The 27,691-nt window shown below is 45.2% G+C and overlaps 1 protein-coding gene across 1 annotated transcript; it reads left to right on the top strand.

The window, feature by feature from the left end:
- The first annotated feature begins 1,015 nt into the window (after positions 1-1,015).
- Positions 1,016-27,373, top strand: SRPX2 (sushi repeat containing protein X-linked 2). Its single transcript, XM_075836722.1, has 10 exons — positions 1,016-1,037; positions 2,684-2,767; positions 16,774-16,965; positions 17,608-17,784; positions 18,994-19,120; positions 19,323-19,444; positions 19,603-19,782; positions 19,956-20,089; positions 25,680-25,801; positions 26,978-27,373. Exons 1-10 carry the CDS (start codon positions 1,016-1,018, stop codon positions 27,156-27,158), a joined length of 1,341 nt encoding a protein of 446 aa, XP_075692837.1. The 3' UTR covers positions 27,159-27,373.
- The last annotated feature ends 318 nt before the right edge of the window (positions 27,374-27,691 follow it).

Raw genomic sequence — 27,691 nt, 5'->3', positions numbered from 1 at the left:
GCCAGTAATGTCAGCTGCTGCTGCTGGAGTCAATCAATCACTGGAGCTGCCAGATCGTCTTCATTTTCAGTAAGGCTGAGTTCACACGGGGCGGATAAGCTGCATAATAGCACGCAGTGTATCTTTCCCACGTGCACTGTATGGAATTCCGGGCGAAAAACCGCACCAAACTGTTTCCACCTACTGGGCCGATATTCAGTTAATTGTGATATGAAACAGATGTTATCACTGTAAAGGAGCTCGGATGTTGTGGATTTGTCACGGACTCCGGCCCTGGCCTTAGACTCTTAGAGGGTAGGTACACCTTCGTAAATGTTTTTTTTTTTTTAATAAATAGGTCAGTCAGCGTGATTGGTCCAACTTTATAAATAGTTTTTATTGAAAATTGTTTTTACTTTTTGAGATACAGCTGCTCTGTATTCTGAATCTTACGCTAAATCCTGTACCCGTCAGGTCCGCGGTACTGAGGGGTTCAGTGTCAACGGGTCACGCAGAATCCACCTGTAATCTATAACTTCGATGTGATGGATAACAGGTGGATCCTGTGTGTCCGAGACGCGCAGGACGCGCTGACACTGAACCCATCAGTCCCGCGGACCTGACGGGTACAGGATTCAGCATAAGATACAGCTGCTCTGTATACAGATCACAGAGCAGCTGTATCTCAAAAAGTAAAACATTTTTTATATAAAAATGCACTAATTGACCTTTTTATTAAAAAAAATATACAAAAATTGCTTTTGAAGGTTTACGATGCCTTTAATGGTCCATTTTGGGCAGTGGGCATCAAAGATATTTTTTGTCTCTGAAGGTTGAGCCCCAAACAGAATTTCAACCTGAAATGTGTAAATGGCCATATGAGAGAAAAAGGAACAACCAATATGGCAGCAGATGCTGAAACGGCGGCCGCAATGGAGTAGAGAATTGTTTTGTCAAGGCTAAGACATGTGATTATCTCTCAACAAGTCTATGGGGTGGAGCTTGTAGACTTGTTCATTGAAGTCTACGACCAATCATGATCACTGTTGCTCAGCAAGGTATGTAAGGTCACATGACCGGTCAGTCAGTATGTAGAGGAAGATGTATTCTAAGAAAGCTGGGCCGGAGCCAATAAAAATGTTCATAAACATTTTTTTGTTGGAGAATCACAAGAAAATATCATTATTATATTGTTCTAAAATAATAGACCAGATACGACAGAGCTCTGTGTGGCTGTAAGACGCCCTGAAACGCTAAAAAAGATCCTGCAGTGAAAGGAGCTCCTCCAAAATAAAAAAAAATCTGTGCAAATGTGATGTCACGGCATTGGAATGTCATTGTCGACCTCCAGCCGCTCTCCTGCGGCTCATTCACGTAATGAAATAAGAATGTTGTTGTTGTTTTCTCTGTGGATTCTCTATGAAGCTTCGTTAGTCACTGGGAAATCGGAAACTTTCTAGGTGACCATTAGTTCCCTTCATCCATCCGGCTGTGGGGAGCCTGATTTTTTTTTTTTTGCTGCCTCTTCACCCCTGGGCTGCCACAAATCAAGTCAGTGAAAAACCAGGAGACAGTAAGAGGAGAGAGGAGGAAGGATAAAGCAGGGACTATGCATTTATAAGAAGCCCAAGTGACTCTGTGACTTAAGGGGGTTTTACACCGGGCGATTATCGGGCAGACAATGTTCATATAACGCTCGTTGCCAATAATTGCCCTGTGTAAACGGGGCAGCGATCAGCAGATGAACGAGCAAACGCCCAATCATCTGCTGATCATATCGTTCTAAAAAAGTAAAATATTATCGTTGTCGGCAGCACATCTTGGTGTGTAAACAGGGAAACGCTGCCGACATGATGATAACGTATGGGGACGAGCGATCGGAGTAACATCCCCATCCATAGCTCCGTGTGACAGGAGCAAACGAGCGCCGATCAACGATGGCTCATGGATCGGCGCTCGCTGCACAGGCCGATTATCGGCCCGTGTAATAGGGCCTTTAAGCTACATTCACACGAGCGTGGCCAACCTCGGATGTGAAAAACTGTAGTGGGACATGTTGTCATGGATCCACCGTAGACTAGAGTCTATGGAGGGACGTGTGAAGCGCAAAAAAAATAGGACATGTCCCATATTTTCACTGACCCCTCACACGTTCCGTTGAAGTAACGGTCGAGTGAAATACATGAGTCCGTGTGACGTGTGACGACATGGATGTGATACACGCTCCTCTGAATGAGCCCTTAAGGTGCTATCTCACACTTTGATAATGCAAATGATTGGACTACTTTTCATCACGATCATCTCAATGTGTAAATACCCGCAGGTGACCATTTCACGATCGCAATTCTTCAGGTATGCTAGAAAAGTCGCTCAATAGTCTGGCAATTAAACAATCTAGACTTCGGTGCCCTACATCAGTTCCATGCCACTACCATTACAATTTCATCGCATTATTGAAGAATCAATAAAGAATTTTTTTTCAAGACCGGTAGTAAAGACCCCCTTAATATTTGCGCCATAACTGCTAATAATGGCGTGTGTAAAATAACTACTTCATAGACTAAACTAAGGAGGGTCCGGGACAGAACTGCAGGTCCGTGGAAGAAACCGCTGATACCACCAATCCCTGGTGGTCTGAGGCCGTGCGCTGCTGTGGCTACAATGAATAAATATCCTGAATAATCTATTTCACGTCTCCCTTCAGGCTCGGGATACCCATCAGATGAAAGCGACAACAACGAGGTTTATGTGGAGCAGCGACCGCCGATGCTACAACCAGATTACAGAGGTAAGACCCCTCCAAGGTTATGAAGACTTATCTGTGAACTTACTGCTGTGTGGTTCTCAGCAGGCAGTATCACACATGACAGGCTTAGATACACCGGCTCAGCAGACAGTATCACACATGACAGGCTTAGATACACCGGCTCAGCAGACAGTATCACACATGACAGGCTTAGATACACCGGCTCAGCAGACAGTATTACACACGACAGGCTTAGATACACCGGCTCAGAAGACAGTATCACACATGACCGGCTTAGATACACTGGCTCAGCAGACAGTATCACACATGACAGGCTTAGATACACCGGCTCAGAAGACAGTATCACACATGACAGGCTTAGATACACTGGCTCAGCAGACAGTATCACACAGGACAGGCTTAGATACATTGGCTCAGCAGACCATATCACACATGATAGGATTAGATACAGTGCCTCAGCAGACCGTATCACACATGATAGGATTAGATACAGTGGCTCAGCAGACCGTATCACACATGATAGGATTAGATACAGTGGCTCAGCAGAGTATCACACATGATAGGCTTAGATACACCGGCTCAGCAGACAGTATCACACATGATAGGCTTAGATACACTCGCTCAGTAGACAGTATCACACATGATAGGCTTAGATACACTCGCTCAGCAGACAGTATCACACATGATAGGCTTAGATACACTCGCTCAGCAGACAGTATCACACATGATAGACTTAGATAGACCGGCTTAGCAGACAGTATCACACATGATAGACTTAGATAGACCGGCTTAGCAGACAGTATCACACATGATAGACTTTGATAGACCGGCTTAGCAGACAGTATCACACATGATAGACTTAGATAGACCGGCTTAGCAGACAGTATCACACATGATAGACTTAGATAGACCGGCTTAGCAGACAGTATCACACATGATACACAGGGTAGTTATCGGCAATGAGCGTACTATGAACGATCGTTTACCCGCTTATTGGCCCGTGTAAAAAGGCCTTTAGATACACCGGCTCAGCAGACGGGATCACACATGATAATCTTTGATAATAGAACAATTAACCTAAGAATGTTTTTGCACATTCTTTAGTTCCTTTGTTTCCTTCTTTTTTGTAAAGTCGGTGAGTTTTATTTAACGGCCTGAATCGTTGTTAAGAAAGTTGTGTCATGTTTTGAGTTTTCGAGCTGCTGATCTTCATTGTGACGCCCACAGTCCGATGAGGATTCTTGGATGATGTGTATGATGTGTCGCTCAGTTTCTTCAGTCTCCTGTATAGTTTGTAGATCTCCTGCTCCTCGTTTATGTCCCTAGGAATTTATTTAGGCCCAAACCAGTGGCGTCGCTAGCACCGGACCTCCGGTCCCCCCCATTTTTGAAAACCAGCCATATACATCACATCAGCAGCAGGTCAGCATTACCAGGGTGGGAGAGGTCACTCGTTTTGGCCTTTCTCAGCTTTCTAATACCAGCCTGCGGCTGCCCCAGTACCCGACCATCACAACAGATGGTCGGGTACTAAATCGTACCCAGCTTTTCCCAGTACCTGTAATGGCCGGAAGGAGGTGAAGGGAAAGTGAGCCCTAATCTACCCACCGCCCTGTCCCTGCCTACTTGCAACGACTCGCCCTAGGCGACGAGGTACAACTGGGCGGCGGTCCCTACGCTGTCTAAGTGCACAGGAAAACAAAACAGGGAACATGCAAGGGAAGGGGCAGTAGCCACGGAACCTCACGAGGAAACGGAGCGGCGAACGGACAGTCAGGACCAGGACGAAGTGAGTACACCCAAGCGGGCAAGGAGACAGAAGCAAGCCAGGGGCAAAGCAAAGCAGGTCAAGCAGAACTGCAGCAAGGCAGAAGCACGGCAGAAGCAGGCTGGAGCAAGCAGCAGTGGGGCCAGGAATCCAAAAGAATTACAAGCACTGAGGGAGAGAACAGGGCAGGTAATAAAGGACAGGGGGCGGAGCTAACTCCGACAGACCAGGCCGCGATAGGCTCTCCCACTCCTGAGCCTGCCACCCTGGTTGGTGGGAGATGGTGTCAGTCGAACAGGTCTGGCCTCAGGTGTGGATTGATTAATCCCAGGAGTATACCTAGATGAAGTACCTGGCAGATCCCTAACAGTACTCCCCCTTTTATGAGGGGCCACCGGACCCTTACTAAGGGGACCCGGTTTAGTGGGGAAGAGAAGGTGGAACCTCCTGATCAATACCCCAGCGTGAACATCACGGGCAGGTACCCAAGTCCTCTCCTCCGGCCCGTATCCTCTCCAATGGACCAGGTACTGGAGGGAGCCCTGGACCATCCTACTGTCCATAATCTTGGCCACCTCGAATTCCACCCCCTCAGGGGTGAGAACGGGAACAGGAGGTATCCTCGAGGGGGACCAGGACGGGGAGCAGCGTTTAAGGAGGGAGGCATGGAAGACGTCATGTATGCGAAATGATGGGGGGAGCTCCAGACGGAAGGATACAGGGTTGAGGACTTCAATGATCTTATAAGGTCCAATAAATCGGGGAGCAAACTTCCTGGATGGGACCTTAAGGCGCAAGTTCCTGGACGACAACCAGACCAAATCCCCGACGACAAACCGGGGGTTAGCAGAACGTCTACTATCCGCCTGAATCTTTTGTGCGCTCTGGGACGCCTCTAGGTTCTTCTGAACCTGGGCCCAGACGGTGCACAGTTCCCGATGAACATCCTCTACCTCAGGATTATTGGAACAACCAGGGGAGACGGAGGAGAATCTTGGGTTAAACCCGAAATTACAGAAAAACGGGGAGACCCCTGACGAGTTACTGACCCGGTTATTCAAGGAAAATTCAGCAAGGGAAAGGAATGAGACCCAATCGAATTGACAGTCAGAGATGAAACACCTTAAATATTGTTCCAGGGATTGGTTGGTCCTTTCCGTTTGGCCATTAGTTTCGGGATGGAAGGCGGAGGAGAAGGACAGATCAATCTCCAACTTTTTACAAAAAGCTCTCCAAAATAAGGACAACAAATTGTACCCCTCTGTCAGAAACGATATTGACTGGGGCCCCATGGAGACGCAGGATGTGTTTCACAAACAAAGAAGCTAACGTCTTGGCGTTAGGTAACTTCTTAAGGGGCACAAAGTGGCACATCTTGCTGAAGCGGTCGACTACCACCCACACCACCGACTTGCCCTGAGATGGAGGCAAATCGGTGATAAAATCCATGGAGATATGGGTCCAAGGTCTCTGGGGAATGGGCAAGGAACGTAGTAGGCCCGCAGGTCGGGACCTAGGGGTTTTGGACCTAGCGCAAACCTCACAAGCGGCGACGTAAGCCCTAACGTCTTTAGGCAACCCAGACCACCAATAGTTTCTGGTAATGAGGTGTTTGGTGCCCAAGATGCCAGGATGACCAGATAGAGCGGAGTCATGGTTTTCCCTGAGTACCCTCAGCCGGTATTGCAGGGGAACAAACAGTTTGTCCCCAGGGACGTTCCCGGGAGCAGCACCCTGATCAGCCGCGATATCAGAAGCTAAATCAGAATCCGTGGCAGAGACGATTATACCAGGGGGTAAAATACAAGCAGGATCCTTCTCAGAAGGAGGATTGGCCATGAAACTACGTGACAGAGCATCAGCCTTAATATTCTTGGACCCAGCCCTATAGGTAACCAAGAAATTAAATCTGGTAAAGAATAGTGCCCACCGAGCTTGTCTAGGATTAAGCCTCCGGGCCGATTCTAGGAAAACCAGATTCTTGTGATCCGTAAGGACCGTTACCTGGTGTCTGGCCCCCTCCAGGAAGTGCCGCCACTCCTCAAAAGCCCATTTAATGGCTAGAAGTTCGCGGTTGCCAATATCATAGTTACTCTCCGTGGGCGAAAACTTCCTAGAGAAGTAAGCACAGGGGCGGAGATGGGTGAGGGAGCTGGTACCCTGGGACAAGACGGCCCCCACTCCCACCTCGGAAGCGTCAACCTCCACAATAAATGGCTCCTCTTGGTTGGGCTGAATCAGCACGGGGGCCGAGATAAAGCACTTCTTGAGGGTCTCAAAGGCCTGGACGGCCTCAGGGGGCCAATGGAGGACATCAGCACCCTTGCGGGTAAGGTCCGTAAGAGGCTTAGCGACGACCGAGAAGTTGGCAATAAATCTCCTGTAATAGTTGGCGAACCCTAAAAAACACTGTAACGCCTTAAGGGAGGCAGGTTGGACCCATTCCGCCACAGCCTGAACCTTGGCAGGGTCCATGCGGAATTCATGAGGAGTGAGGATTTGCCCTAAAAATGGTATCTCCTGTACCCCAAAGACACATTTTTCAGTCTTAGCAAACAGATTATTCTCCCGAAGGACCTGGAGCACCTTCCTGACATGCTCCACGTGGGAGGACCAGTCCTTGGAAAACACCAGTATGTCATCAAGGTACACAACAAGAAAATTACCCAGGTACTCTCTCAGGATTTCATTAATAAAATTCTGGAAGACAGCAGGGGCATTACACAACCCAAAGGGCATGACCAGGTATTCGAAATGACCCTCGGGTGTGTTGAACGCAGTTTTCCACTCATCCCCCTCTTTGATGCGGATAAGGTTATATGCCCCCCGTAGATCGAACTTAGAAAACCATTGGGCTCCCTGAACCTGATTAAAAAGATCCGGAATCAAAGGAAGTGGGTACTGGTTCCTTACGGTGACCTTATTCAGGTTACGATAATCAATGCACGGCCTAAGACCACCATCCTTCTTCCCCACGAAGAAGAAGCCAGCACCTACAGGAGAAGTCGAGGGGCGAATGAAACCCTTGGCCAGGCATTCTTGGATATATTCCCTCATAGCTTTACGTTCAGGACATGAAAGATTAAATATCCTCCCCTTAGGAAGCTTGGCACCAGGCACCAAATCGATAGCGCAATCGTAATCTCTATGGGGGGGCAACACCTCGGAGGCCTCCTTAGAAAACACATCGGCGAAGTCCTGAACAAACTCAGGAAGCGTGTTTACCTCCTCCCGGGGAGAAATAGAGTTAACAGAAAGACATGACATAAGACATTCATTACCCCATTTGGTGAGATCCCCAGTATTCCAATCAAACGTGGGATTATGCAACTGCAACCAGGGAAGGCCTAAAACCAGATCAGACGATAATCCCTGCATCACCAGTACAGAGCACTGCTCCAAATGCATGGAGCCAACCAGGAGTTCAAAAACAGGAGTATGCTGAGTAAAATAACCATTAGCAAGGGGAGTTGAGTCGATTCCTACTACAGGGATAGGATAAGGTAAATCAATACAAGGCATCTTTAGAGACATAGCAAATTCCGCAGACATGATATTAGCAGATGACCCTGAATCCACGAAAGCACTGCCAGTGGCAGCCCGGCCAGCAAACGAGACCTGAAAGGGAAGCAAAATTTTATTGCGTTTCACATTAACGGGAAATACCTGTGCGCCCAAGTGACCTCCCCGATGATCACTTAGGCGCGGAAGTTTTCCGGCTTCTTATTCTTGCGCCTGGGACAGGTGTTCAGTAGATGCTTGTCGTCCCCACAGTAGAAGCAGAGACCATTCATTCTGCGAAACTCCCTACGTTGTCGAGGGGACATGGAGGCCCCGAGTTGCATAGGTACCTCCGAGTCCTCCGTGGAGGGGCGAGGAGACGGGACCTCGGGGGGGAATCGCAGAAAAGTCAGAGGGGAGCACACTGAAGCGTTCTAGCTGACGTTCCCTGAGACGTCGGTCAAGTCGTACTGCTAGGGCCATAACCTGGTCAAGGGAGTCAGACGAGGGGTAGCTAACCAGCAGATCCTTCAGGGCGTCAGATAATCCTAACCTAAACTGGCACCTTAGGGCCGGATCGTTCCACTGAGAAGCTACGCACCACTTCCTAAAATCAGAACAGTATTCCTCAACCGGTCTCCTACCCTGACGTAAGGTCACCAGCTGACTCTCGGCTAAGGCAGTCCTGTCAGTCTCGTCGTAAATGAGTCCGAGGGCAGAGAAAAAACGATCAACAGAGGAAAGTTCAGGGGCGTCAGGAGCCAAGGAGAAGGCCCACTCTTGGGGCCCTTCCTGGAGTCGGGATATGATGATACCCACCCGCTGGTTCTCGGAACCTGAGGAGTGGGGCTTTAGGCGGAAATACAGTCTGCAACTCTCCCGGAAGGAGAGAAACGTCTTACGGTCCCCTGAGAACCGGTCAGGTAACTTGAGGTCGGGTTCTAGAGGTTAGGTGAGGGGTACTACTAAAGCAGCGTCACCCTGATTGACCCTTTGGGCCAGGGCCTGGACCTGTAGGGAGAGGCCCTGCATCTGCTGGGCCAGGGTCTCAAGGGGGTCCATGATAGCGTCAGCGTAGGAGAAATGGTAGACTAGGTAAGGGCTTGTAATTATGTAATGGCCGGAAGGAGGTGAAGGGAAAGTGAGCCCTAATCTACCCACCGCCCTGTCCCTGCCTACTTGCAACGACTCGCCCTAGGCGACGAGGTACAACTGGGCGGCGGTCCCTACGCTGTCTAAGTGCACAGGAAAACAAACAGGGAACATGCAAGGGAAGGGGCAGTAGCCACGGAACGCCACGAGGAAACGGAGCGGCGAACGGACAGTCAGGACCAGGACGAAGTGAGTACACCCAAGCGGGCAAGGAGACAGAAGCAAGCCAGGGGCAAAGCAAAGCAGGTCAAGCAGAACTGCAGCAAGGCAGAAGCACGGCAGAAGCAGGCTGGAGCAAGCAGCAGTGGGGCCAGGAATCCAAAAGAATTACAAGCACTGAGGGAGAGAACAGGGCAGGTAATAAAGGACAGGGGGCGGAGCTAACTCCGACAGACCAGGCCGCGATAGGCTCTCCCACTCCTGAGCCTGCCACCCTGGTTGGTGGGAGATGGTGTCAGTCGAACAGGTCTGGCCTCAGGTGTGGATTGATTAATCCCAGGAGTATACCTAGATGAAGTACCTGGCAGATCATTAACAGTACCCCTGGTGGTGGTGGGTACCGGGGTAATAATGGGGGTTAGTGTGTGGCCTTTCCACCTGCTAACACAAAGCCCTGCCTTAGCAATGGATGCTGTCAATCAGCCAGCGGACATTACTGAGGCGGTAGTAATATAGTTTAAAAAAATACAAGGACATAGAAAAAATATTTTATTGAAATTAAAAAAAACCTCCACACAACCCGTGCGGGCCGCCTGGTTTTGACGCGCCACGCACAGACCAATTCAAGTCTATAGGGCAGTACAGACAGTCCGTGCTTTTTGCGCAGCGTTTGTCCGCTGCGCAAAAAGCGCGACATGGTCAATATCTCTGCGTATTTTGCGCATCACGCACCCATTGAAGTCAATGGGTGCGTGAAAACCACGTAGGTCGCACGGAAGCATTTCCGTGCGAACTGCCTGTTTCGCGCAATAGCTGTCAAACTCTGAATGTAAACAGAAAAGCACCACATGCTTTTCTTTTTTCAAACATCCGAATGGCGTGTCATAATGATGGCGGCTGCGTGAAAATCACACAGCCGCGCATCATATGCTACTGCCTCACGGAGCAGGTAAATTATCGAAGTAGTCCAACATCCGAACCTGTAAGAAAGCACAAACACAACAAAATAATCAGTAACACATAAAAAAGCAAAACAATTATTATACTTACCTTTCCTGGGTCCAGCGCTGGAGCCGCAATGTCAGCGAGCTGAGCCCTATCTCTAATCCTATCATGTGTGATACTGTCTGCTGAGCCACTGTATCTAATCCAATCATGTGTGATACTGTCTGCTGAGCCCTATCTCTAATCCTATCATGTGTGATACTGTCTGCTGAGCCACTGTATCTAATCCAATCATGTGTGATACTGTCTGCTGAGCCCTATCTCTAATCCTATCATGTGTGATACTGTCTGCTGAGCCCTGTATCTAATCCAATCATGTGTGATACTGTCTGCTGAGCCCTGTATCTAATCCAATCATGTGTGATACTGTCTGCTGAGCCACTGTATCTAATCCTATCATGTGTGATACTCTACTGCTGAGCCACTGTATCTAATCCGATCATGTGTGATACTGTCTGCTGAGCCCTATTTCTAATCCTATCATGTGTGATACTGTCTGTTGAGCCCTGTATATAATCCTAACATGTGTGATACTGTGTGCTGAGCCACTGTATCTAATCCTATCATGTGTGATACTCTACTGCTGAGCCACTGTATCTAATCCTATCATGTGTGATACGGTCTGCTGAGCCGTGTATCTAATCCTATCATGTGTGATACTGTCTGCTGAGCCACTGTATCTAATCCTATCATGTGTGATACAGTCTGCTGAGCTACTGTATCTAATTCCATCATGTGTGATACTGTCTGCTGAGCTGTGTATCTAATCCTATTATGTGTGATACTGTCTGCTGAGCTGTGTATCTAATCCTATCATGTGTGATACTGTCTGCTGAGCTGTGTACCTAATCCTATTATGTGTGATACTGTCTGCTGAGCTGTGTATCTAATCCTATTATGTGTGATACTGTCTGCTGAGCTGTGTACCTAATCCTATCATGTGTGATACTGGCTGCTGAGCTGTGTACCTAATCCTATCATGTGTGATACTGTTTGCTGAGCCACCGTATCTAATCCTATCCATAGCTATTGGGTAGTAGTACTATAGATATGCGGTCTCATATATATATAAATGTGTATATATAGTAATAATCCAGGAGGAATAGTCCTGTATAACGTGTATGTGTCGCTGAGGTTGCCGGCTTCAGTGAAGTAGATCCTGGGATTTGGGGTCCAGGATTTAGGTTTGACTTGGGTGGGACGGTCGATCCCGTACTCCATTGAGGGTTTTCCACCAGTCTTTAATCTAGGAAAGCAGACAGAGCATGGTGTGTGAGGTGGAGAGAGGGAGGACTAGAAGCGGAGTAGCAGAGAGGAGTATGTCGTACTAGAGCTGCACATGTTATGCCGGCTGGATAAGCTTTGTAGCTGAGAACTTCTTCTATATACCCCTACCACACATACGGGGAGACCACCCTGGTTTATATATAACCTCTTGCCTGAAGTAAGGACTCCTGTGTTATGATGTTCTGCTGAAGAAAGCTGCTTTAAGTTGGACTTTATTTTTCTGGTTTATTAAATAAACTAAGCCTTGACTACTGAAGCTGCCCTGTACCTGTGTCCTTGGCTATTATAGTCACACGGCTAGTGAGCCCCATCCCCACAATCTATATACACACACATTTTTTTTTGTGGGGGGGGGGAGGGGTGAACATATGTTAGTACAGGGATACTTACTGCTGGGGCCCTGTATCTAAGTCTATCATGTGTGATACGGTCTGCTGAAACAATGCATCCAATTCTATCCAGCGGCGAAGCTATAGGAGCCTTAGTCTTAGGGCGGATTTACACGTACGTGCTATACGTCCGTGCAACCCGCGTGGTTTTCACGCGGGTCTCACGGACCTATGCAAGTCTATGGGCCAGTGCAGACAGTCCGTGAGTTTTGCGCAGCGTTAGTCCGCTGCGTAAAACTCGCGACATGTTCTATACTTCGGCGTTTTTCGCGCATCACGCACCCATTGAAGTCAATGGGTGCGTGAAAATCACGCGCACCACACGGAAGCACTTCCGTGGCACGCGCGTTATTCGCGCAACAGCAGTAAAAGAATGAATGTAAACAGAAAAGCACCACGTGCTACAAACATCCAAACGGAGTGTCATAATGATGGCGGCTGCGCGAAAAGCACGCAGCCGCGCATCCATATGAACATGACACACGGAGCTGTCAAGTGCATTTTGTGCTCCTGATCTTTTAAGACCCTAGCAATGCCCCCGGCCCAAACAGCAACCCTGAGCACTTGCGTTAAGTATTCACCCCTGATCGGGAGAATCGTTCAGTAATACGGTTTACTAATCATTGATATTATGTTTCCGGCTGCGAATAACTGTGGTCGGAGCTTCTTTCCCCTTCTTATTGGCGTTCACTCAGCATTCGATGGCTGGAACGCTCTTATTAACCCCCAATGTGCAGCACAATAGTGTTGAACCTCTTGAGATGCGTGACGTGCCGTCATTGTCACCCATTACAGACCTTCAGGCACCACAGGACGTCTACTCGCTCCAGCCTGACGGTGTCCAACACAAGTAACGCTCCTCTTATATTGCCGGCCATGAGCAGTGTGAACAAGCGCCGATCAACGAGACCGCTCAATACTCTGATCGCTCGTCCCCATACATTTCCATCATGTCGGCAGCAATTTGTTTACACCGGTAGATTTGCTGCCGTCAACGATAATATTTTAGGCTGCGTAAATAATACAATCAGCTGATGAACAAGTGTTTGCTCGTGCACCGGCTGCTCGCTGCCCTGTTTAGACGGGGCAATGATGGGAACGAGCGTAGTGTGAACACTCGTTTGCCCGATAATTGGCCCCTGTAAAAGAGCCTCAACTCCTTGTGAAAGGAGCAAATGAGCGCCGATCAACAAACCGTGTCAGAAGACCCTTAGGGTACGGCCACACGGAGCGGCCCTGACACGGTCGCAACGCGACCAACAACCGCACTGGCACCATGTAGGAGCGGCTGACAAATACCTCGTTAAGAGGTATTCCGGTGATATGCGCATGCGCACTGCCGCTCCATTCATTCTCCATGGTAGCACCGGAGATAGCCGAGTGCAGTATTCGGCTTTTTCCGGCGCTGCCATAGAGAATGAATAGGAGGTAAGTTGTTGTCATTTGCACGATTTTGCAGCTAAAGTGACGGTTTACCCGCGTTAACATGCGGCCACTAACAGGCTGTTTGACAGCCGCACCGAACATGGTGCCGGTACGGTTGTTAGCCACGTTGTGACCGTATCAGTGCCTCTCCGTGTGGCCTTACCCTTATTATCTCCGCTGATAGAAAACTTTGAGCGTATAGACATCCCCAGAGCTGATAGCAAACCACGACAAAATCCTGTGCTTATCATCAGATAGAGGGGGTTGGGAAGTTGCCCCTGATGCCCTATGTTGGGTTCTCTGGTCAGGGCCCGGGAACTTTCAGCTACACATGCGGTGAAGTGCAGCCCGCGTTCTGTACGGTTGTCCGTTGTCTTGTACGTGTTCGCTCGTTCTGCGCAGCTGGAAGAAGTTCATCAACGTCTTGAATACAGTAAAGTGGTCCGTGTCTGCAGATACAGGGGTCGCACGCACGCACGTATTGTTATATTTACAGCTGGTTTCAGTCCCAGCGTCGCCATGTCTCACTTCTGACGTATGGAAGCCGGCGTTTAGAGGCTCGTTGAGATATCTCAGCATCTGGCAGTGATTTTTCTGCTCTCACGCGTTTCACTTCAGCGTTATTTCAGTTCTGGCGGTTACTATTTAACGTCACCGAGGACTTTATTTTACTTCTATGACGCACACTACAAATGACCTCTGTCTGTGAGACGTTCGATGTCCCGGAGATGTATATCCACTGATGTGTGTGCCAGGTATGTGCAGGGATGGGGATAGAACTAAAGAGTAGCACTGTGTAAGGCTCTGTTCACACTACCGATAGGTTCCTTTCAGTCAGGATTTCGGCTTTGGATGCCGTGAATGGCGTATACTGCAACACTATTCTTGCCCTCAAAACACCAGAAGTTAATGGGATCCATCAGGATTTGTTCCGGAACCATTTCATAATGAACATGTTATACCTGTCAGGGCTTTGTTAAGAATAGAAGTAATGACTGTAGTGTGAACGGAGACTTGGGCTGCGTGTTTAAGGGCGCTCGTTAAGAACGCTCGTTTGTCCTATAGCTATTCCTAATGAACTTCCCATACACAAACACGTTCGTTTCGGCTGAGCAATAATGTGTTGAGGGGGAGTATGCCGATGCGTTTTTTTACGGCCTTTTTTGGAGCTGTTTTTCAATGGAGTCAATGATAAACGCCTCCAAAACCGGCTCAAGAAGTAACATGCACTTCTTTTTCGCGGCCGTTTTTCAAAACGGCCACGTAAAAAAACGGCCCGTTGGATCAGAACGCTTTTTTTCCCATTGCAATCAATAGCCAGATGTTTGGAGGCGTTCTGCTTCCGATTTTTCGGCTGTAAAATAGGCCGTGTGAACCCTACCTTAGGCCTCATGTTACGAGCCTGTGCATATCCGCTTGTAATGTGCACTGCGGCCCATAGTACCATGTGAGGTTCCGTCATAATCCAGAAGAGAACGTGGTCTGATAAGCGGCGTCCTGCGGAGGCCATCCGTCTAGTTCTGCGTTTTGGTGGTGATCGTCGTTTCTCTGCTTTCTGACATAATAGATGGTTGGACGTGTAATTTGTTGTTTTAGCCGGATGTCACATACGGGAAGCGGTAAAATTCTGCGCGTGTTTGATGAGACGTTCGGCATCGTGCGCTTTTCTTATGTGTTTTTACCTCATTTGATTTTGTATTTTTGATGTTATATCTTGTAAATTACAATAAGGAGTAAACATAAGAAGTCCGTCGCTCTCCGATAAACCATATCCAAGGTGACCCGGATAGGACTATGTTCACATTCGCTTGTGTTACTTCCGATCCTTTTTTTTTTCTTTCTTCTTTTTCAAATGTCATCCACCCGCTGCGTAAAAAAAAAACGCAGAAAAACCGTTCATGAATTGACCCGCGGTGCTTTTTTTTGCTGTGAAATCGCTGCTCTTTTGTTGCCTGTTTTCCACATTGAGTTGAATGGGGAGATAAAAGCAGCAACAAATAGCAAATGTTACGATTTTTGTGGCGGAAAAGCAGCGATTCCGCCGCAAAGATCACAACTCAGAAAAAATGGGTACGTCTGGGCTTTTTTTTAACCTCTTATTTTCCGCAGCGGACATTCCGGTCGAAAAACCGCACCACAATTCTGTGCGGTTTTTGGGCTGCAATTCCCTGCGGGGACCGGGGCGGATACGCTGTGTACTTTTAAGCAGCGTATCCGCCCTGTGTGAACATAGCCTAATTTGGCACATCTTATTAGACCTGTTTCTTTTATTTTCATCCCCTCTTGGCTGGCATACTTGACATCAATATTTTGCGCCAAGAAATGGAACACAAATGGGTAGGAAATCTTCGGTATTTCGCAGCTCCTCGTAGTCACACCTTTTTCTTGACACATGAAAACTATCGAGGAATGTGCAAAAAGTGTCTGAGACACATGATAAATTTAGCGCACGGCATATATGTCACTTTTTTGTGTAATTTGTGCCAGAATTCTGGGGCGTTTTGCTTAGAGAACCTCCCCGTTGTGTCACTATTTTGGGATAGGGCGTCATTGCTGTGTTGTATTAATCATTTACAATCCAAATTATACAGACGATCCTGAGAAGCCTGAACAGTGACCCCTGGTGGCTGTAAGATGTAGCACTGGAGCACTGTTTTGGTAGCGGATAGTTAGTATATGTTTATATTACATTTAGGTTTAGTGATCGAATGAATTTATTTAATGCCCAGAATAAAACAATTTGCTTTTATGACCGAGAGAGCGATCGGAAGTAAAATATAAAAGCCCCTTTAGTATAACTTTGTGGTTCTTTGCGCAGTGTTTGAAGTTTAGGCCCAATGTCTGCAGCTGCACTACTGCTCCGTGCTCGTGATATTTTATGCCTTCTGTGGAATTGATAAATATTTTTGGAATCGGAATCCCAATCCACATCAATGTCCTCATCATATCTGCATTACCATGTTAGTGGCAGCTCCATGGCTGGGCTTGTATACATGTGCACATTGATGTGGGTGGTGAGTTGAGTCCACACAATGACAAGCCTAAACAAATCCAAAGCACCGACAGGAAGTGTTATCATAGGAACATAGGTGCAGAGCATCTGCAGGCTTAGTCTCATCGGGGCAGGACCATTTTCCTTTTTTTTGGACCATAATCGCACCAACGTTTGATCCATTGGAAGAGCCACGTTCTCTATCCACGCAGATTCTCGCTCAGACGAGTCTATTACTCCGTTAGTTCTGCTCAGTCTCCTGCCCCATTTCTTGCCTGATTCCAGATGATCAGTTCTGGGAAAAAAATGATATTTGTAAATATTTTCTAAATTATTTTTTTTCTCGAAGTTGCTCGCTGGTGTTACGACCTGAAGATCCAGGATGGAGAGGCCGCCTGCTATTCACCTCGGGGCGGTGGCTATCGCAGTACACTGGGAACGAGATGCAGTTTGTCATGTGACCAGGGTTTCCGACTGATCGGCCAGAGCTCCGTACGTTGTTTACAGAATCGCCGCTGGTCGGGATATGCTCACTGCAGGCGTAAGTGATTTTGTGGTAAGCCGACCGTAATGGTAATAGAGACGCGTAAATATTGTTTTATTTCTTTCTTTTTTATAGTTTTGTTCTACTTTTATTAGGCCTCTTTCACAAGAACGTATTTCTCGTGCGTGCGCTGTCCGTTTTAACAACAGACAACACACTGACCCATGCAACTCAATGGGGCTATTCAAACAACCATTTTTTTTTCACGGAGCGTTTGTCCGTTTTGGGAAACTCACAGCGTGTCCTATTCTGGACTTCGTTTGCGGAACGGGGTGCTGTCCATGAGAGAAAAAACGGACAGCACCCGATCGACATCAGTATGCTGATCGCTTTTCACAGATCCGTTGCTAAAAAGATTCAGAATAAAAACGAAAAGTGAATCTAGGAAGTGCTTGCAGTGAATAAAAACGTACGCTTAAAATGGATGACACGCGGTAACCATACGGACGCAACATGGACATTCATATGGATGATGCCCAAAAGTTCCGTTTTTTTTCAGACGCAAATCGGACATGCTCGTGTGAATAAGACCTTGCTATTATTATCCTCATATTATTGTGTTAATTTATGTAGGGGGAGGGGGAGCCATTTTCCCTTCTCACAGGGAACCCCAGTGATGACATCACTTCTTTATTTCAGGGATCCAATGTCATGTTTTGCCAGCAATACCCAATGGGTCATACCAATGCACGGCTGGCGTTTATGAAGGTTCCCGTTGTGATTACTCCTGCTCTCCAGGTTACCAGATTGAGGGCGATCGCAATCGTGTCTGCACAGAAGATGGGCTCTGGAGCGGAGGAGAACCGTTTTGTGTAGGTAAATTTTCAGATGAATTGACTAAACCAAAAGTTATATTTTCGATCTGACTGTAGAGATTAAGGGGGTCAGACAATCTACTTGTAAAAAGGGCCCCTTGATGATGAGCTGATCACAATGTGTCCCCCCCTGCTGGGATCCCCAGTGATCATCTGTAATCTGTGGGGAAACCTGTCAGTAGCTGTTCAAAATCCCTGCAGCGCCACCACAGGGGAAATTAAGCATTACACATTCATATCAATGTATTGTCTGTGTAATACAGGACAGCAGAGGTCCTCTAGAATTGGAGTACCTGCTCTCCACTCTGACCAAGGGATGAGGAACCTGAACCCCTTTCAACAATGGACAAACCCCTTTTAATGTTTTATCCCCTTCCATTTACTTTTAGGTTATTTCATTCCTATCCAAGCTCGTACTGATCATTAACTGGTCTCCAGTGTTACTCCAGTGTGTTATAGTGAGGATCATCATATTACAATGTGGTGACCACCCCTGTGGCCCCATGATCAATGGGTGGCATTGGTGGGCACTAAATGTATTTCAGGGTTTTGCTGCAGACGTGGGCAGGGTCAATCCTAATAAATGTCCCCAATGGAGTCATCTGAATTCTCCACCACTCAGGAAGTTACAATAGTAATTAACCCCTTAAAGGAAGCCTTCACATTGACGCAATAGTTCCCAGTAATTCCTAGGTATTCCTTTGGACTTCAATGTAAGAGCTGTATAGCTGAACGAGTACATCCAGTTATTTCTCACTTTATCTACCCGAAGCCTCGGTTTCGAGGAATTCCTTGGAAAATAACTTTGAGCAGTATCCAAGACAAGCAAGAGTTGTCCGTGTTTTGGTTGGATTTTTATGTATATTGTTCAGCTCACATCATATGACAGATCAGATCACCAATCAGGGTTGTTAGTATTGTGGGCGGGGCCCTGACAACCTTTCATTCATATTCTTGAAAAGGGGAGTGGTTATTACCGTTCATAATTGAAATATTATTGATCGTGTTAGTATAATGGGCGGGGCCTTGACAACCTTTCTTATTACCATTGTTTTAATTGAGTGCAATGTGACAATATTTCATTTTCACGATGTAAACATTGTATAAACATAGAAGACTGTTCTTCCATGATAGTCATTGGATGTGAGTCATCATTGTTGGCTGTTTAGTTTGTTTTTGAGAACTGCATAGTTCTCTTTTTTGCTATCAGATGTTGATCCACCCAAGATTCAGTGTCCGACCTCAAGGGTGAAAGTTGCGGAGCCAGAAAAACTGACTGCTGTTGTCTACTGGGGAGGCCCGCAGGTGAAGGATACAGCTGATGGTGTTATAACAAGGTGAGGGCATAACGTATTATATTATTGCATTAAAATAAGAGGTGAGAGTGCGGACGGTCTTGCCTAAAGGCACCAGTGGTGGCTCGGCCTCTGTTACCTGGGCCCATAGGAAGATCCACTGGTGGGTCAGAGCCTGGGGGCTATGTCCGTATGAAGCAGAGACTTGTCTGTAGTTAATATGACTTGTTTCTTTTGTATACAGAGTTTACCGCAGAGGCCCCGAGCCGGGATCGGAGCTCCGTGAAGGTGAACACATCATCCGATATACAGCGTATGACCGGGCGAACAACCGAGCAAGCTGCAAATTTATAGTGAAAGTGCAAGGTAAGAGCCGGTGTCCTCGTGCTGCAGTACCAATGGAAAATGTCCGTATTCTTCATACTGGCTCATTGCTTACAAATATCCTTCTTGCCCCCCAGGCTGCCGCAGTGTGACCCTCTACACCGTCTCCGCCATTGACAGATATTATGTTTTTGTTGCAGTGAGGAAATGTCCCATTCTTTCTCCCCCTCTTCATGGCTACATCACTTGTAGTTCTGCTGGGAATAACTATGGAGCCAACTGCGAATATCACTGCGAGGGGGGCTATGAGCGCCAAGGACCTGCCGCCAGGGTGTGCCTGCTCAGTCAGCAGTGGGCCGGATCACCAGCCATTTGCACACGTGAGTAGACCGCCATTTATCAGAACATTACGGCGTACCATGGGGGGGATTCCAATATTAAGGGTATATTTGGGGAATTGCTCTTTATGTATTAATGTATATTCGCTCCATACAGGGACGTCACATTACTCTGTTGTTTCTTGACTTTTACTCTGTGTCTATTACATTGTAAGCCATGCAGATCAACGTCAATGTCCATTCAGCGGGCGGCTTCGTAGACCAGTTTTTTGAGAAGCAGAGACTGCTGATTATTTCTACCCCCAGCTCCTCGGACAGGAACTACAGACTTCAGAGTAATGCTCTGCAGGTTGGTGCTGATACACTAAAGAGCTCAAGTGTTTCAAAATTTGTGGGCCAAAATCGAGCTGACAATGTTCTTGCTGTGTGTGCTCGGGATATACCTGACGGATTCTTCTCCATTCACATGCAAACTCAAAATTCAGGTGCATCATGGGAGCTCACATGACAATTAGAAGTAAGGCCCCATGCACAAGGTCATAGAATTTGTCCATAATTGCGGTCCGCAATTACGGAGCCATTCATTTATATTGACCATGGACACCTGCCCGTATATTTACGGGAAGGTGTCCGGCCCATAGAAAGCCTCCGCAAAAGATAGGACCTGTCCTATCTTTTGCTTTTTATGGACTGTGCTCCCATACTTTGTATTGAGCACGGGCCGAAAATGTGGATGGCTTCCGCAGTGATTACGGGCACGGGCCGCGTGCATGACGCCTAAGCTGTTTGGTGACATAATTGTCAGTCAAATTTTTTCCTTGTATGGAGAAGACAACTTCATGTAACTGTGAGGCCCCATGCACATGACCGTAAAAAATCTCCGTAATTGCGGACCGTAATACGGTCCACAATTGCGGACCCATTCAGCTCTATTAGCAGCGAACACCTTTCCGCGTCGCTACGGATAGGTGTCCGTGCCGTAGAACTGTGCTGGGAATTATGGAGCATGTCCTACTTTTCATATTTTACGGGCCGTGCTCCCATACTTTGTATCGGAGAATGGGCAAAAAAATGCCATAGGTGGCCGGCCGTGCCCACAATCGCGGGCTGTGACTACGGGCACGGCCGTGTGGATGAGACCTAAGGGCTTATTCAGACGGGCGTGTATCAAGTCGGCCGTGAAATGCTGCCAATTTTTACGGCTGTTTTGCACCCGTGCGGGACCCGTTTTCACAGATCCCTCATAGACTTGGGTCTGTTGAGGGATCCGTGAAAACTGACAAAAGTAGGACATGTCCTATTTTTTCATGGGCCGTTTACACGGTCCATTAAAACAACGGCCGTGTGAGCAGCCCCAAAGAAATACATGCAGCCGTGTGACGGCCGTTAAAAAAACGTCCGTCACATGGACGTTTCTAGCGCTCGTCTGAATAAGCCATAAATGCCTAGAAATAAGTTGAGCAGAGCAACTTTGTATGTAGATTGAAACGGAGTAAAATGTTCGGGTCCCAACGTTGTCGTCATATCCTAGCGATCTGCCGCACACGTCTCTCATCCCCTTTAAGTGTTTCAAATGTTGACACATCAAAGTAAATAATAATATAAATGAAATCGTAATAAGATCCATATATTGTAACAAGATCTCTCCATACATTTCTGTCTTGTAACTTTTTCCCTCGTATTTGCGCCCCCGATTCCCCAGCAGAGCTAGTTCTATTTTGGCTACATTTTATATTTACATTGGATGTATCTTTATTGTGGGCGATCATTACATGGGATACGTAAATATGACGGAGATGTGATCGTGGGTATGACCTGATGGACGCAGTTCCGGGATCTTTGCTGGATGATTATTATTTCCCACGGTGATCAGACGCTGGGGATTTCATTGCAGGATTCTCTGGATTTATAGGTCTATATAGATTTGATTTATTTCCTAATAGTTTCCTGTTTAGTTTAGAGATTTTCTTATTATGAGTTTACTCATAATATTGTCTTTGGGAATCTCATTGTACATATACGTTCTCCACCAAAGCCTTAGGGTATGTTCACACGGCGGGGGTCCGTAACGGCTGAAATTACGGGGATGTTTCAGCCTGAAAACATCCCCGTAATTTCAGCCGTACCGGCATGTGCAGGCGCTTGAACGGCGCGTCAATTACGGCCGTAATTAGCGCTGCTATTCATTGGAGTCAATGAATAGCGGCTCCAATTACGGCCAAAGAAGTGACAGGTCACTTCTTTGACGCGGGCGTCTATTTACGCGCCGTTATTTGACAGCGGCGCGTAAATATACGCCTCGTGTGAACAGACAAACGTCTGCCCATTGCTTTCAATGCGCAGATGTTTGTCAGCGCTATTGAGGCGCTATTTTCGGGCGTAATTCGGGGCAAAAACGCCCGATTTACGGCCGTAAATAGGCCGTGTGAACATACCCTTAAAAGTCTCACATCTGAACGTTTGTCGGATCACAGATTCCTGGTTGTGTGAATATAATGAGGCAGAATCATCAATGTGTTTACAACAGCATTACATAAAAAATAGGACATTCAGGACGAATAACCTAAGTTCTATAAGTTATACATCTTCTTGTATATAGCGATATGCAGCATGCTGGTATAACCTGGGCATCTTCTGTATATAATTATATATGTACAGCTGGTATAAGTTATACATCTTCTTGTATATAGTGATATGGAGCATGCTGGTATAACCTGGGTATCTTCTGTATATAATTATATATGTACAGCTGGTATAAGTTATACATCTTCTTGTATATAGTGATATGGAGCATGCTGGTATAACCTGGGTATCTTCTGTATATAATTATATATGTACAGCTGGTATAAGTTATATATCTTCTTGTATATAGGGATATGGAGCATGCTGGTATAACCTGGGTATCTTCTGTATATAATTATATATGTACAGCTGGTATAAGTTATACATCTTCTTGTATATAGTGATATGGAGCATGCTGGTATAACCTGGGTATCTTCTGTATATAATTATATATGTACAGCTGGTATAGGTTATACATCTTCTTGTATATAGTGATATGGAGCATGCTGGTATACCCTGGGCATCTTCTGTATATAATTATATATGTGCAGCTGGTATAAGTTACACATCTTCTTGTATATAGTGATATGGAGCATGCTGGTATAACCTGGGTATCTTCTGTATATAATTATATATGTACAGCTGGTATAAGTTATACATCTTCTTGTATATAGTGATATGGAGCATGCTGGTATAACCTGGGTATCTCCTGTATATAATTATATATGTACAGCTAGTATAAGTTATACATCTTGTATATAGTGATATGGAGCATGCTGGTATAACCTGGGTATCTCCTGTATATAATTATATATGTACAGCTGGTATAGGTTATACATCTTCTTGTATATAGTGATATGGAGCATGCTGGTATAACCTGGGTATCTTCTGTATATAATTATATATGTACAGCTGGTATAAGTTATACATCTTCTTGTATATAGTGATATGGAGCATGCTGGTATAACCTGGGTATCTTCTGTATATAATTATATATGTACAGCTGGTATAGGTTATACATCTTCTTGTATATAGTGATATGGAGCATGCTGGTATAACCTGGGTATCTTCTGTATATAATTATATATGTACAGCTGGTATATTATACATCTTCCTGTATATAGTGATATGGAGCATGCTGGTATAACCTGGGTATCTTCTGTATATAATTATATATGTACAGCTGGTATAGGTTATACATCTTCTTATATATAGTGATATGGAGCATGCTGGTATAACCTGGGTATCTTCTGTATATAATTATATATGTACAGCTGGTATAAGTTATACATCTTCCTGTATATAGTGATATGGAGCATGCTGGTATAACCTGGGTATCTTCTGTATATAATTATATATGTACAGCTGGTATAAGTTATACATCTTCTTGTATATAGTGATATGGAGCATGCTGGTATAACCTGGGTATCTTCTCTATATAATTATATATGTACAGCTGGTATAAGGTATACATCTTCTTGTATATAGTGATATGGAGCATGCTGGTATAACCTGGGTATCTTCTGTATATAATTATATATGTACAGCTGGTATAAGTTATATATCTTCTTGTATATAGGGATATGGAGCATGCTGGTATAACCTGGGTATCTTCTGTATATAATTATATATGTACAGCTGGTATAAGTTATACATCTTCCTGTATATAGTGATATGGAGCATGCTGGTATAACCTGGGTATCTTCTGTATATAATTATATATGTACAGCTGGTATAAGTTATACATCTTCTTGTATATAGTGACATGGAGCATGCTGGTATAACCTGGGTATCTTCTGTATATAATTATATATGTACAGCTGGTATAAGTTATACATCTTCTTGTATATAGTGATACGGAGCATGCTGGTATAACCTGGGTATCTTCTGTATATAATTATATATGTACAGCTGGTATATTATACATCTTCCTGTATATAGTGATATGGAGCATGCTGGTATAACCTGGGTATCTTCTGTATATAATTATATATGTACAGCTGGTATAAGTTATACATCTTCTTGTATATAATGATATGGACCATGCTGGTATAACCTGGGTATCTTCTGTATATAATTATATATGTACAGCTGGTATAAGTTATACATCTTCTTGTATGTAGTGATATGGAGCATGCTGGTATAACCTGGGTATCTTCTGTATATAATTATATATGTACAGCTGGTATAAGTTATACATCTTCTTGTATATAGTGATATGGAGCATGCTGGTATAACCTGGGTACCTTCTGTAAATAATTATATATATACAGCTGGTATAAGTTATACATCTTCTTGTATATAGTGATATGGAGCATGCTGGTATAACCTGGGTATCTTCTGTATATAATTATATATGTACAGCTGGTATAAGTTACACATCTTCTTGTATATAGTAATATGGAGCATGCTGGTATAACCTGGGTATCTTCTGTATGTAATTATATATGTACAGCTGGTATAAGTTATACATCTTCTTGTATATAGCGATATGGAGCATGCTGGTATGACCTGGGTATCTTCTGTATATAATTATATATGTACAGCTGGTATAAGTTATACATCTTCTTGTATATAGTGATATGGAGCATGCTGGTATAACCTGGGTATCTTCTGTATATAATTATATATGTACAGCTGGTATAAGTTATACATCTTCTTGTATATAGTGATATGGAGCATGCTGGTATAACCTGGGTACCTTCTGTAAATAATTATATATATACAGCTGGTATAAGTTATACATCTTCTTGTATATAGTGATATGGAGCATGCTGGTATAACCTGGGTATCCTCTGTATATAATTATATATGTACAGCTGGTATAAGTTATATATCTTCTTGTATATAGTGATATGGAGCATGCTGGTATAACCTGGGTATATTCTGTATATAATTATATATGTACAGCTGGTATAAGTTATACATCTTCTTGTATATAGCGATATGGAGCATGCTGGTATGACCTGGGTATCTTCTGTATATAATTATATATGTACAGCTGGTATAAGTTATACATCTTCTTGTATGTAGTGATATGGACCATGCTGGTATAACCTGGGTATCTTCTTACATATAGTGATTTTGTTGTCACCACTTGGGCTGTATTCTTACCTCTGTAGGTTGGTCTGATAATCCAGAATGTCCTCATCTGAGTTAATCGAGTGTAGATGACGGTGACTACAAGGATTCTTATTACCTTATTATTCTGTATTATACATCATGACATAGCAGCTTAATAGAATGTAAAGTACACGATACATCTGTAAATCTGCACATTACACAGCTGATCAGAATGACCTCCCTAAGGTCGACCACAGAGACAGTCCGTGCCGAGACGTTATCTACTCCTGAATATCACACATCTTTGTTTACAGAGAGCAAACTGCGGCCTGGATCAGCGTCATGTCGTAGTGGTTGAGTTGGTGGGAGAGATGCCAAAAGAAGTGGGACGGGTACGAGCTCAGCAACTATCAACAGAACTCATCGAACAATTACGGTAACGACTCTATCGAGAACACTTGTGATATGATCGCTGCAAAATCCGTCTTCATGTAAATTCTCCATATGGTCTGTTTTTTTGTTTTTTTTATTATTTTTCCGATTTGTATTCTATTATATAAGAGGAATTATAAATACACTTGGATCCCCAACTCAATCTGTTTTTGAATGGGCAGATTCGGCAGGGTCTAGTTGTGGCACATGTAGGCCCAGTCTATGTGGTTTGCTAGAACTAATTTGGATCTCGGTTGCGATGTTGCTTGACTGAAAGGCCCACCATGCGTCTGGTAAATAAATAAGGTCTACAGCATCCCCGCAATGTGATATTCCAAATGTATGTTACTGATGTTTAGTGGTCTCATATTAAGCAACATTTCAACCCTAATACACACGTTTTGTTTTTTTTATACGAAATCAATGGGCATCCAATAAAAATATTGAATTGAGTGGATGATGTCGACCTTCTTCATTTACGATTTACCGTGAAAGAGCCGGTGAAGACATTCTTTTATTTGCATCCCAGTCTTTGCTGAGCATCAAGTTATGCTGCTTTAAGGGGGTTTTACACTGGGCGATTATCGGGCAGACGAGTGTTCATAGACCGTTCGTTGCCAATAATTGCCCTGTGTAAACAGGGGATCGATCAGCAGATAAACGAGCAATCGCGCGATCATCTGCTGATCGTATCGTTTTAAAAAAGTGAAATATTATCGTTGTCGGCAGCTCATCTTGGTGTGTAAACAGTGAGACGCTGCCGACATGATGATTATGTATGGAGACGAGTGATCGGAGTAACGACCGCTCGTCCCCATCCATAGCTCCGTGAGACAGCAGCAAACGAGCGCCGATCAATGATGTCTTGTTGATCGGCGCTCGCTGCACCGTCCGCTCATCGGCCGGTGTAAGAGGTCCTTTGCACCATGAAATTTGGGTCATTCCTCCTACAATCACATTTCCCAGTGGTTGGACCCAATCTATGGGCCAGTTGATGGACATCTCCATTGCCTGGTCCTGATATAAAGACTATGAGAAAGGTTCTTTATTAAAAGTCCCGGTAGGGGCAAGGATCATGTGACAGGTGTAAAGCACTACAGGAAATATTATTATTATAAAAATGGAGAAATATAAAAAAAAACATTATTTACCTATGAAAGTGCTTCCCGTGCTCCCACAGGCAGGCTCTGCACATCTCCAGATCATACTTCAATATGGTTCTTATCGACAAGTACGGCGTGGACCGGGAACGTTATGTGGAACCTACGACCTCTGACGAGATCTTCACTTTTATTGATTTGTATCTTCTGAGCCCACGAGAGCTCGTCCAGCTGGAGGCCAACAAGGAAAACTGTGAATAACAGACATCACTGGTGATCTAATCTGTGGAAACAGCCGTAATCCTAGTGGAAATTCTTGTTTGTTTTTTTTATGATACAGTATTTATTAAATAAATCCTATACATGAACAAAAATGTATCATTCAAACTCATTAAAATGTAATAAGAAAACGCATAATATTTATGTAAAAGAAAATGATATAATTTTTTGTTACAAACGACCGACCCTTGGCTTCATCCACATTGTCCCTTTGAGGCGCCACTTTACATGGAAGGACACATGGAAGGGCACATGGAAGGGCACATGGAAGGGCACATGGAAGGGCACATGGAAGGACACCGCAAGGACACATGGAAGGACACATGGAAGGATCAGTTAACAGGTATAAGCTGGGGTTACTTAAATGACTCAGACTGTGTCAGAGTGTCCCTGATGTGGATCGGCAACCGAGCACAACCCCCAACTGAAGCCGACACCAGGGAAAAAAAAAGACAGTAAAGAAAATTAAAAATCTATCCATCATAATACAATAGGTCCCGAGTTGGGAATTGGTA

This window comes from Rhinoderma darwinii, chromosome 8, assembly GCF_050947455.1.
Source record: "Rhinoderma darwinii isolate aRhiDar2 chromosome 8, aRhiDar2.hap1, whole genome shotgun sequence".
NCBI lineage: Eukaryota > Metazoa > Chordata > Amphibia > Anura > Rhinodermatidae > Rhinoderma > Rhinoderma darwinii.
The sequence above is the reverse complement of the archived record's forward strand: the minus strand, read 5'-3'. Positions and strand labels throughout refer to the sequence as shown.

Coding starts and splice junctions, on each gene's coding strand:
- SRPX2 (XM_075836722.1), top strand. CDS start 1,016: ATGATCACTGTTGCTCAGCAAG. Junction 2,768..16,773: donor GCTACAACCAGATTACAGAG/GTAAGACCCCTC, acceptor TTTTTCTCGAAG/TTGCTCGCTGGTGTTACGAC. Junction 19,121..19,322: donor GCTGATGGTGTTATAACAAG/GTGAGGGCATAA, acceptor TTTTGTATACAG/AGTTTACCGCAGAGGCCCCG.